At 43.3% G+C, this 13,190-nt stretch overlaps 1 protein-coding gene across 4 annotated transcripts in view; it reads right to left on the bottom strand.

The window, feature by feature from the left end:
* The window catches only part of Kalrn (kalirin RhoGEF kinase), a 581,802-nt gene that overhangs the window by 297,060 nt on the left and 271,552 nt on the right, over window positions 1–13,190 (bottom strand). For all 4 annotated transcript variants that reach the window (XM_063225109.1, XM_023562599.2, XM_063225110.1 and 1 more), the window contains exons 11-12: window positions 9,290–9,481; window positions 2,037–2,245 (exon numbers count right to left, since the gene is read on the bottom strand). In XM_063225109.1, the coding sequence (XP_063081179.1) occupies window positions 2,037–2,245; window positions 9,290–9,481 (401 nt within the window). The remainder of the gene's footprint in view (window positions 1–2,036; window positions 2,246–9,289; window positions 9,482–13,190) is intronic.

Genomic DNA, 13,190 nt, shown 5'->3' with positions numbered 1-13,190 from the left:
GAAACAATGTCACCTGAGTACACACTGTCCTTTCCTGCAGACAGAATAAGGCCAGTTTGTCAAGTACCTCTCTCTGTGTAATTTAGAGAGCTCCCAATATTCACCTCCTCACATGGAGCCAGATGTCCTACCCCCATGATCACACAGACAATCTCAATCATAAAAAGAGATGTACTCATATTATTCATTCTATGCTCATTGACAGCTTTCCTCTGGGATGGGATGGGGTCTAACTAATCTCTGACTCTTTCTCCCAGACTTTCTGTCATGCAGCTTCCAGAAGGAAGAGAATGATTTCCACCATGTTTTATAGGCCCCAGGTCCACCACAATCACTAGGAATCACAGAGACAATGCAAAAACTGCCTTAGGCACCAGTGAAGAGTTAGAACAACAGTGGAGATCTAAAGAAGATGTGTTTCTGTGGTGTGTGTGCATGTGTATGCACACACACGCATCTCACCAACAGTACTAAGCACTGTTTGCTTACTTTTTTTCATGAGCTTTGATGTCAGGGAGGAGAGCCTAAGCTAGAGTCAGGCCAGTGGAGAAATGAGCATCACTGGTGGCTCTGGGTCACACACCTATGCCACTCATGAAAAGCTGTGGAACTTGTAAACAAGCAACACTCACGTCATTGCCTTGGCCATCACCTAGTAGCTGTTAGCCCCTCAGCGTTGTGCAAGGCTGGCAGTTTTAAAGTATGGTACCTGGCATCTCCACAGGACCATGTCCATAGAAAGCAAAGCCAGCCAAGCTTCTGAAAAGTATTTGAAGAAAGAATACAAAGACATCAAAAATTCTAGAGCTGACAGAGCTCCTACAGCAAACCCTTTAATTACACAGAGGAAGCAGCTGAGGCCCAGAGAGGCCAAATGACTGCCCACTGTTTGTAATCTGTAAATAACAGTGGAGTTTTCAAGGTAAGCAGACAAAGCTATCACGCGTTTTATATTCATGAAGATGAACTGGGAAAAGAAGGGAAAGAGCTTGTCTTGTTAGTATGCAGCAGGAGAATTTGGAATACCTCATGTGCATGTTTAGAATAGAAATTATTAATTTCCAAAAGAAAACATGCCAGAGCCTTCTAAATGTAATTTCTCATTGTTTATTTAATTGGACAACTGATATGGAGGGAAAAGAACTCCCATCCATTCAAGAAATTCCCTCTGACCCCAGCATTGGTTTGAGACTCACTGAAGAAGTTATTTCTGTCTGCAGCTGGCAGAGCTCCCAGCACTCAGTGATTTCTGGGTAGGCCTGAAACCCTGAGGGCAGCTATCATTAGCACCATCAACTCCTATTTACATAGCACCTGGGCATGTGGCTGGCGGCTGAAGTTTTGCCTAAGGCCTTGTGACATTTCATCTGAGTAGCCAGTGACCCTGCCCTGACAGGGGCAGGGGCAGGCTGCCAACAGAAAGAGGCAGTGCTGTGGGCGCTTTTGACAGGATTTTCATTAGGCGTGTTTGGGTTATGTCTGTAGTGGTCTAGGTGTACAAGCTTAGGTAAAGAAAGAGAAATTTGGTTTTTTCTTCCTCTTGGGCAGCAGGAAATGTAAAAGGATCTTAAGTGAATAATACAGAGACAGGAAGACCACAAATTCTCTATATTCTCAGGAGGCCAAAGCCAATCATCAGCAAAGGAGACTAGGACACTGAAGTTCACACAGTTCAGCCCAAGATCAGATGCCAAAGACACTAAAAATGCCTGTTTCTCCACATGGTCAAATATGTCATGATTTTTAGTGAATTACTCTAATTTTTACTGAGTTTACTTTTTGCATTTATGTTACTTGCTGATTATCAAATACCATCTAAAGTGATAAATGATGCTCTGAGACACAGAGCTTTCTCATTTACTATTTTAGTCTAAACTCACGTTGCATGTGGTGCAGGCATTTGTGTGCTGACAGATGAAGAAACTGAAGCTCACACAAGACCACAAAGCAAGCTGGAGCCGAGTGAAGACTGGGACATGACTTATCTCGTGTCCAGCCCGAGGCACGTCCCACTGGAAACCACTGCCCATGCTGACCTGGCCTCGGTGGGCTCCCCCAGGGAGGGAGGCGCTGACCTGAGCTGCTGGATAAGGTCTTCGCCTTCCTTGATGACATTGAGTGTGGCATCCAGGGTGGCAGTCTGCTGTTGCTGGAACTGCTTGATCAGTTCCTGGACCGCATCCACAGAGTCTGCACAGACATCCTCCAGCATCTCCTTCTGGAGGTCTTCCATCCATGTCCACAACTGTGGGGGAGAGAGCAGAGTCTCCACTCAGGGCACGTGGGGGAGGCCAGGGCTGAATGAAGGTGACAACGCTGGGCTGAGACTCCATGTACTCTCACCAGTCAGTGCAGGTCAGATGGACTTCAGCAGCACACCTATGGTGTCTGGGGTCTGTGCACAGTGTAGGTTGGGTTGTTTACAGATGTATATTTGTCACCATCCTCGCCAAGTTTACTCCATTAGTGTTGGTATTCTCTAAGGACAGGGATCATCTATCATTCTGGGAAATTTACAGTTGTCTAAGAGCAAACAGATCTCCCACCTTTGAAAGAACAGGGGACTGGAATGATAAACTATTACCTTTCAGAAGAGAGAAAAAGAAGGTGCTGCATGTTTCCCAGAAGGTAGACATTGATTCCTAGAAATTTTTCATGATACTGCAAATATGCAAAAAGGAATATGTTGCCTTATAAGAACCAAATGAAGATTAAACATAATCTATGCTATACTAATTTTACTATTTTCAGGACTGCTAAATGGATTAGAAAGTAGAACACTAATGCAAGGGTTATCTTAATTTCAGTCGAAGTATAGAGCCAAGTAATATGGCCCAGTTTATAATCTCACCTGTTTTGACAGGTGAGACAAAATGATTGCAAATATAAGGCCAAACTTGGCAACTTAACATGACTCTGTCTAAAGCAATAAAAAATTTTAAAAAGTGTTGGAAAGTGTGTTACATACATGCACCAATTCATTATGATGAATGTAGCCATTTACACTACAAACATGCACCAATACAAAGTTTTTGTAAAAGGCTGGGGATAGACAGTGGTCTCTCAGTTCATGAAGTTCTTTCCATGATTTTGGTTGCAACCAAATTGTAATCATAGTATATCCAAGGATAGTGTATCCCCATACATATTAGTACATATTTTTATTAGTACATGTAATTATGTTTTATTAGTACAAGTTTTTGTTACATGTAATTACACTCATTGTGGTGAGTTAGTACATGTATGCAACACATCTTCCAACCCTTTTTAAAAAGTATCTTTCTTTGAGACAGTATCTTGTTAAATTGTCAAGTCTGGCTGCTAACTTATAAACTTGCATAGTCAATGCTTGTTAATTTGGCTGCATCCAGAGTCATGGAAAGAATTAAGTTTGTGAACCAAGGTATCATTACAGCTCAGTGGTAGCGTATCTCTCTGAGTTTGATGCCCAGTCCACACACAGACAAAAAGTATAAGATATTTCCATATGACACTCACGATGGTGAAATACACCCAGAGTACTATTACTGGTTAGAAGTTAAACATGCTGTTTCCAACAAAATGGACCCTGGAGATGATGAGAGGCTGAACTAAATTACTGAAAACTCATTTACTGAGAACTCCTCTATAGAATGAAAATCGGTCTCTAGTGGCCTGCAGCAGGCTCCATTTTTGCCTACTGCTCCTGAGTATATTCATAAATGATGGAGGGAAAGGTGAGTGTATATTTACTTTGAAAACTGTAGTTTTCACCTTGCTGAAAGGAAAGATAAACTCAACATTATTCCGCAGGTGGGTGGGGAGACAGCAAATTGACAGCCAAGTCAGAGGCAATGACAAATTATAGGTATGACTTTGACACCAAGATATCCCAAATCCAGAGTTTAACACCAGTTTGTGAGTTATTGTGACACCAGTTAAAGTAACATTTAAAACCTGGAAACCTTGAGCAGAGGGCCACTTGAAATCTCAACTGTCACCACTTGGTGGGAGGAAAGGTAAACTGCAAGCTTATGATTTCAAATGAGCACCTGTGAGGCTTCATACTGTACCAGAAGCAGGTGTTTTGTCTTGTGAGTAGGCAGAACCAGTATGCTACATCACAGTCAGTATCCCATCCCTTAAACTGCATCTTTCTCACCATCTGAATGTCCTGTAGGTCTGCAGATGCCCATCTGATTTAATCCTCAAAAGCATGTTTAGGTTGCTTTCAAGAGTCTAGATTAGAGAGAAAAATCTATGACTAATTCCTATAATATTAGGAAGCCAATGAGACCTAGTCAGAATGAGTTCTTGCTTTAAGCTTCCATGAAGCCAACGATTGCCAGAACTAATTAGGTAAAATCATGGCAACATCCTATGTGCTTTTTCTTGCAGTCATCCATTTTGGCTTCTCTCCTATCAAATCCTCTTTACCTTCCAATTCTCTATAGCATAACAGGTCAGCACTGCAGGTTAGTCCCCCACATGGTACCCCAGAAAGAATCCTGTGTTCAGGCACCGCCAGACTCTCTCTTCTGGGTCTCAGTGGACCTGAACTTGAGGCCCAGTCTCTCAGGGCCCAGTTTCCTACTTGGCAATGTCTACTTGGTCAATACTTGGTGCATTCTTTCTCTCAGAATACACACGGCTACGCTGCAAAACACTAACATACTAAAGAAGTGTCCCAACTTAAGACTTTCTAGAAACTTAGCAGGGTAGAATGCCCTAAGATGAGTGCTAGTAGTGGTCAGGAAGAGCCAGCCCAAACCACTGTTCTGCCTGTGTAGCAGGCAGTAGGAAAAAAAGGACAGCTTAAAAAAAAACCAGGAGGAAAGAGGATAAACAATGAAGGGAGACAGCAGGAGTTTCACAGAAATAGTGGAGTTTATGGATGAGGCTTACAAAGAGGTTATTTTATTTCATCATTTTCTCCTGCAGATTGGCTGCTCCATTTGCACACGCTGGCTGCCACTGAGCTGGTGCAATTGACTGACCCTTAAAGATGCTGAAGGAAGCACTATTTCTACAGAGTAAACTCTTTCTCTTGTTTTGAAGAGATAGTTTTTCTTGGGTATTGAACATCACTTTTATTTCTTAAATAAATATCATGACAGTCTGGCAACTGATATAAAGGATAGGGAGAACAGTTTTGCCCTTGAGGCTGTCATTCATTTTGAAAACTTTGTTAGTTTTGGTTCTGGAGTAGGTAGGTGGGGAAACGTGTGCCTGTTTGTGGTGTGGTGTGTGTGTGTGTGTGTGTGTGTGTGTGTCCACGCGTGCGCACACGCACGCCTATAAGCTAGAAAGTGGTATGGTGGAAGGATTCCAAAGTGAGAAATAAACAAAAGGGGGCATTCAATTGTCTAATTAAGAGCTGATGATGGTTAATTTGCCTACATCCTTTAATTTGACTCTTGTATTCTTATTACAAAACTATCTAAAAATGGATATTTTGAAAGCTCAGGGACTGTAACATTTCCATGGAAACACAGTAAGGAAAGCAAATTTGGTCTGGGCAATCTGTCAAGCAGATGACACATTCCAAAAATGCCTTGTTCCTGTATAAAGAGAGTGAGCACTTGATCAGCTCTTCTCCCTGACACCTCCTTAGCTCCCAGACCAATGAAAAGCCAGTTGTCCTTTTGGCCACAGGTAAAAAGGAACATTTCAAATATCTGTAGCACAATCTGTGCTAACGGTGGATGGAAGCACAGAGCAATCTGAATACATGTTTGTCATCTCTCTTTTATCAACTAGTTCTCTTAACTACAGGTAAGAAGTTTTGTTCTTGAGTGGCTGGAGGTATATAGTGCAGTAGTAGAGCACGTGCCTAGCATGAGCAAGGCTCAGATTCTAAACCCAGCACCCTGAATAATAAACCAGTTTGGATTCTGAAAGATAACATTAAGGATTGTTCCTGATGATAATTTAAAAATATCAGTGAAGAAAATTTGTAAAATCTAAAAATCATTTTAATAGGATCCACAGTATTCTTAACTTATTGCTGCATTTAATTCTAGTCTTTATTTTATGCACATGATGAAAATTGTGGTCACAGCTGAATATGTGGTTTTATGTATAGCATAGGTCATCCATGTCATTAATGACCTTTGGTGACTTCTAACAACTGTAATATTTCACTACCTAGATGCTCTGTGATTTGATTAACAAATCACTCACTGTGGAACATTTAATTGTCTCTAATTATTAAAGATAATGAATAATGCTGTAATGAAATGACTAGATGGTTCCAACTCTCTCTACCTGCAAGGTTGCAAAGAATTCACAGAGCAGGACCAACAGGATCAAGCAGACTCTTTAATTTATAGAAGAAATGAGCCTAGAGGTTATCTTTTTTCACGTTTTCCTTCTGTTTCTTCTCTGATCCTGATTAGATGAAATCTTCTGATATGGAAAGTGGGAAAAATAAAATTATGAACTTCAGCTCGAGGAGTCACAGAAACTCTAGATTAAATAATTTATGGAGATATTCATTCTCAGAAATCTCCTATAAAGGGGGCTGTTATTTCATAAAAATTACATCCTATGATAATATTCGATCATACACTGGCACTAAAAACTCAGCAAATCATTATAGGAAGGAAGAAAAGGCAAATGAAGTGAAGAAGGAACGGCCACACCAAAACCAGGCAGAAAGAATCCTTAACAATGTTTATCAGCAAGACTCAAGGTCACTTTACCAAAACTGAGCAGATTTTTCCTTCCCTTTACATCTATTCATTGTGAAGGGAACAACAGAGCTGACTGCTAGTACTGTTTTAAATAAAGAGCCAGCAAGCTTCATAAAAAGTCAAGAAGAAAGAGTCCATAGTAATGGCCCTGCCACTGGACAGGACCCACACTTACCAAAGTCTGAAAAGTATGAAGTCTTGAGAAATGTTAAGCAGACTATGGAAAAACCAAATCCCAGGAGTTTTTCACTAGAGCACCAAAGGATGCCTATTTCTGTCATCTAATAATCCACTGCTGTCTGCTAAGCAGAGCCAAGGAAAAGTTTCTACAGGTGATTATGATTATCCACCAACACCCTTTATTTCCACTGTCCACAGAGTCGAAGCCAAAGAACTGGAATGGATGAAAGATACAGTGGAATGGACCTTTCCCCTCCTTTGTTTTCTTTTAAAGAAGAGAATTACTAGCTTCCTATTGCCAAGGAAGCCTAGCAACACTTCACATTTTACAGTCAAGATCTACCTCTCCATGAAGTCCCTGTAAAGAGGAAAAAGAAAAGAAAAAGGAGAAGATACAGAACAAACAAGAACAGAACAGGGGACGCAGTTAGGAGCACGAGTGTGAGGTCCAGGACCCCTAATGTGAAATCTGAAATCCAAAATGCTCTAAAAATCTGAAACTCTTTGAAAATCACTTTAGATTGTGTATTTTAACATTGGGGATGTTCAATCTGTATTTAGGAAGATGGGTGAAACTTCAGCAGACAAACTCTATAACCATAGACAAGTTGTTTCTTAAATATTCCTCATTTGAAAATATATTTAATAAAATCTATATCCATAAAATTATCATGAAGATTACAGCAATGTTATGTGTTAAGTATCTGACAAATAACAGGTACCCAATTTTTTAAATAGTCACCTAATATATACTGAGTAGTTACAATCTATATAAATAAGTCTATACTACTTTTGGTTTTTAAATTTTATTGATTTATTTTATTACTATATTAATATCAAATAAATAAAGGAAAGAGACAAAAAAGAAATTAATCTTGGGTTCACAGTAGAATTACCAGGGGCCTTAGAGGCATCAAGACCAGCAGCATTGTTTTGTCCATGGAACTCAGATCTGGGACATAGTGACTCACGTAAATTCATACAGTTTTTTTGCAACAATTGGACTAGAATTCCAGAATCCCAGCCACATATATGGAAGGTGAGACATGTAGCCAGAGAGGATTCCTGGTAGCTGGCGCCATCCTTTTGGGAGTGTTATGCTCACAGACAGAGACCTTGTTCTTCATCTCCCCCTGGCCAGCAGCCCAGCCCTTGTGAACAGCACGACTCCCGTTCATTCATGCTCATAATTAAAAGGGGATACACATGCCTTTGGTTTCTGAGAACATCACTAGAATGGAGCAAGCCACAAGCAAGTAGACAACAAGGCAGGAAGCCCTGGATTAAAGTTAATCCTCTTGCTGTGCAGACACTCATCAGAGAGCAGCTGCAGGTCCCAGGGAGAGGAGCAGAGCCAGCTTCCAGGAGCTCACCACCAGGCCTGCATCTGTCTGGAAAACCTAGTTTAAAAAGATTATCTTTTCTTGTTTTTCTCTGATAGATGCTGCAATGATTCATATCTGTTCCTGCGAAGTGTCAGAAAAGCCTGTAAAGTAGTAACAGCCAGGCTTCTTAATGGATTCCAATATCAAAAATCAACATAATTAAGTAGGGTTAATTTTTTTCCCAGGCAGCAATCAAACTTTAATTAATACTCTATTAAAATGAATTCCTGGGGGAACACAAGCACGCAGCCATGTACTGAATTCATCTGCCAAGGGTGCTATTGAGGAAGGTGCTAAGTGGGCCTCCTTCCTGGACACTTACTCAATTTCAGAGTACCCCCTGTTAATTAGAGCTGAAAAGCAATCACAGGCTTGGCCCCTCCTCCTTTCCAGAGGGTCCTTCTGCCCTGCCAGCCACTTAATGTAATCTGCCCTCCCCTTCTCTGTTTCTGCTCAGGGATGATTTTGGCTGGTCCTTAAGCCCAGCTGGCTTCTTCCTGCATGTAGTGCATCTCAGTCTCTTTCCTTAACTGGTTTTCACCTACATGCAAGTAAGGTGAGCCCTAACTTTAATCCCACTGCCTCAGACCTCAGGAAGATGACCAAATCCCCGGGTTAAAAATCAATAAAGTAAGACCACACAACACACTTAGGAACCCTGTATGCTCCTTGTAGGTGACAAATGTCTCTCACCAAAGTTCTGTGAAATTGATATCTGACAGGCAGCAGCAACAAGGAGAAATGGGAAATGGTGTGCAACCCTCTTGTATTTTCTCTTGCAGCAATTATTTCTATACCAGGGAGCCCCAAATTTCTCTGGCTGCATACTAAATGGTCCAGCAAACCCTAGAAATCACCTGTTTTCAAAGTCTCATACCTCTCTAGAGATAAGGGGATGAAATTTTGCCCCATTTCATACAGTCCTAAACCCAGGTTACCAGGAGCAAACTGTTAATATCACCAATATCTGGGAAGACCAACTTGCAGCCCCCCAGCACCCTGCTTGGACCCTGGACCACTTTACTAGGAAGCTACCCCTTCTGCCCTTACCTCTTTGGTGTGTGTGTGGAAGGAGACGGACATGTCCAGGAGAAGCTTCCTCTGCTCCACTCTGCGCACGAAGTCCTGTATGCGCACCTCCAGGTGTCGAGCTGCCTTGTAGATCTCCTCCGGGTCACATTCCCCGGTCTGAGCCAACTGTTCCGCTGCTTCTAGGAGTTTGTCTGCATTGGTGTACGTATTCTGCCAGCAACAACAGTGAGGCAAAGTCAACTTGTAATGAGGAATTGAGCTTCGCGCCTTCCTGCAGCCCACCCTGGGGCTCCCTGGGCAAGCTGGAATGGAGGGGCGGAGTGGCGGAGGCGCGGAACTGTCAGCTTTCTGATCTGGCACCGAGATGCTGTGCACAGATCTGGCTCTCCGCCTCGCAGCAGGCAAGCATCCCGGCTGCTCATACACGGGGGCACAAGTTAGGAGCTTCACTTGCCTCTGGGGTTTCTCAGAGGTGCAGCGCCCGGGGAAGGAGGCAGAAAGACCTGCAAGAACCTCCATGCCCTTTGTCTGGCTCCTTATTCCCCACCCGCAGGGAGTCCCATCCTTGCCCTCAGATCTCAGGCTCCTAAGGCTGGAACTGGAAACAGCGCATCCACAGCAACCGCGTGTGTCCAACAAGAACACCTCGGAAACACTAACTTGCTTGCTTTGCCTTCTCTCCAGGGTCCTGCAACTGCAGGTGTTTTATCTTTTTTTAGAACAGAGCTATCTCTTTGGAGGGGATGGGGTTGCAACTCTAAGCAGCTGACTGGAGGCGGGGGCCATAGCCAGGGAATAGATGCAGGTTATTCCTTGTGCCCGGTTAAGGCTGAATGTGAACAGGAACCTGAAGGCTGAGGGAAGTCTGGTGATTTTGTTTATGATACTAGGGCATACATGCACATTCGTGTACACACACACACACTTCCCCAAACCCTATCTGTACACAGTGTGGTATTCTCTAAGGCATTTCAAAAGGCAACTGACTTGCATTATTCCTTAGGGTAGAAGTCAGGATACTAGTGATTACGTAATAGCCTCGTATATAACTTTTCCTCAGTAGGTTTATTTAAAAAAAAATCTTCCGACACATCCTAAAGTGGCGCTGGCGACTCAGGAATGCATGTGTTATTTCTCAGCATCCCACCAGGCAGCACACTGCTCGTCAGACTGGGAGATGGGCACTCACTGTGGACAGTGTGAATCTGGAAGCAGAGGCTGTCAGTGTCAAACACAGAGTAAACGGGGAACTGATCTAGGTTTATGAATAGTGGCTGCGAAGCTTTGCTTTGCCCATGGAGATATAGCTTCCACATCTTCATGGACTATTTTGGAATCAGCTGAAGATCTGGATGCTTTGGGATGAATTGTGTACACCTTCCCATCATGTTAAACTCCTGACTCTCAATATCTCAGGATGAGGCCTTACTGGGAAATGTGATCATTTCAGATGTGGTCAAGTTATACTAATGTCAAGTTGTCTGGAAGAAAGTGAGTCTCTCCTCCAATGTGCCCAGTGTCCTTATTAAAGAACACTAGAGAGACTTTTGCCCAGGGAGAACACCACTCAACAGATGAAGACAGAGCCTGGGGATGTCTCCCAGAAGGCCAAAGACTGCCAACAATGCACCAGCAGCTGAGAGAAGAGAATGGGCATGTCTCCCTCATTCTCCTTGGAAAAGAGCAACACCTGCCCACACCTTGGTCTTGAACTTGTTTCCTCCACAACTGTGGGAAAATAAATTTCTGTTGTTTATGTAACGTAGACCGCGGGTCTCTGTCATGCAACACTGGGAAACTAACACACTGGTGTTGACCCTTCCAGAGACTATGGCTCACCTTCTGGGCTGTACAGACACAGAGTGTGAAACTGGGTAGGCATGACTGGTAAACTAAGCCAACCTGACTAAAATTGGAGAGTGCCAGGAAATCAGGTTGAACAAAGTAGGAAAGAGCTGGACGATGGACTTTATACAGAGAAAGAGACGATACAAACAGGTGGGAGAGCAACGGGTCTGCACTAAAAGCTGGACTCCCTGCTCCATCCGTGCCCAGCCTCCTCCCAAATGTTTCCAGAAAGAGGTTCGAAAAGTCTTGATCCAGTCATATTTTGCTGCTACTTAAAAGTCTGGTGGTTTCCCAAGCCTTTGGGGTAATCTGCCTTAGTATGGCATACAAGGTCCTTCTTCACCTGACGTCTAATTTCTCCTTCACATCGTCCTCACTGAAAGCAGCCTATTAAACTGCCTATATTTCCAGACGCTCACACAATGACTCTTGCCTACATGCCTTTGTACGCAGCCTTTCTTCCTCATGGGATGCCCTTTCCTTTCCTTTTCTACTTGATCAACTCTCACTTACCGTTTAAGACCCAGCCTAGGTGTCACTTCCTCCAGGAAGCCTATCCTCCTCCTACACTCTCTTCCCCAGGCCTGGCTTAGGTACCCTTCTTTGGGCTTGTAGAATGATTCCTTCCTTGGTACTTGCCATATCCTAGCACAAAACTTGACTTTCATCTGCCTGGGGGCAGATATGTCTGTCATCTCTTTTGTTTAGTGCCAGCGCCAAGCAAGTGCTCCATAAATATTTACTTGGTGAATTAATAAATGATACAGCAATCCCAGTGTTCAACACTTGGTCCTCATCAATTACTTGGTATGAGACTTTATATGTAGAATGCATGTAAAATTGTGTGTTCCTGTTTGTTTTCCTCTGTGCCCTGGAACAACCTTAAAATAAGAATGTGTTTAGAGAATATGCACCAAAATATTACCAAAAGGGTACACTGAGCCCTACCAGTGCTCTCAAACTGGGGAAAGGATCACAACAGGCTTATGCTAACCTTCTGACCAAATAAACTCCTGCCCGGAGTACCCGAGTACCCGAGTTGACCTCATTCTGAGTACAGCTCTGAGGCATTCACAGTTTCCCAGCCTTCTGGCCTCTGCCTGGGGTTTCACACCCTACTGATGTTTCCTAATTCATTCCAACAATGGGTTTTGAGAACTGAGCCTTGAGCCACTGTGACTTTCAGACAGAACTTGTGGTTGCCAGGGTCCCTGAGTCAGAGATTTGGGCCCCAGAGATAGCTGTATTTTCTGTTATTCCCTTCCCAACCATTCTGTCCCTATACTGACCAGGTGATTACCCTAAGTAACTCAGCTCTAAACTCTTCATTTCAACCCCTACTGCAGTCTTGGCCCATTACTTTTTACTCCCCAGGGAAGAAACAAAACATTGCAGCATAATTCGTCTTTAAGAATTTCACCCGTAGGGAGCAGGGTTTCTAAAGGCAGGTGTGGGATAGAAAGGGAATAAAAGCACCTCTGGAGTCAAAAGTCAGCTTCCTGGGTCACAAAGTTTATCAGCATGGCTCTGTGGCATGTATATGAGGAGGGACCAAGCCTAGAAGTCACCCTTCTTATTCAAAACAGGCTGTGTGGACTGCAGAGCAGGACTGGGAGAGACCTCCCTCATCATATTTATCTGTCAAGGCCAGCCTGGCTGGAACCAACACGCAGTGAGAGGAACAGGAGAAGCGTGTGCAATGCATTGCAGGGAAGGGTAAGAAGGGAGAAGGGAGCCGAGGAGGCTCGGGCACCTGGGGAGGCCACACTTATTTCTGGCTCTCGATGTCAATAAACTGTAGCAGTCAAGATCATGTCCAAAGCTTTACATTTGAAGAGTAGTTTATTGTTGGCAAATAAAATCTCTTTCCCATCCCTTCTTTACCCTTTCTGTGACAAATCTGCAGGAGATCCTTCTGTTTGGGAGAAAACTGAGACTGGAGGAGCAGCCACCTGAAAGGATTAGCGATAACACCACCCAGCACACACACAGGGTAGGAAGAGACCTGTTCCCGCCAGTCTGCTTGAAAACTCATGATTCATGGGACTCGGAGTTGAGTAATTAGAAGCAG

This window comes from Cavia porcellus, unplaced genomic scaffold (genome assembly GCF_034190915.1).
Source record: "Cavia porcellus strain 051 isolate PalLab524CR breed Dunkin Hartley unplaced genomic scaffold, mCavPor4.1 scaffold_15, whole genome shotgun sequence".
In the NCBI taxonomy this organism is placed as follows: Eukaryota; Metazoa; Chordata; class Mammalia; order Rodentia; family Caviidae; genus Cavia; species Cavia porcellus.
This window is presented reverse-complemented; position numbering and strand designations above follow the sequence as displayed.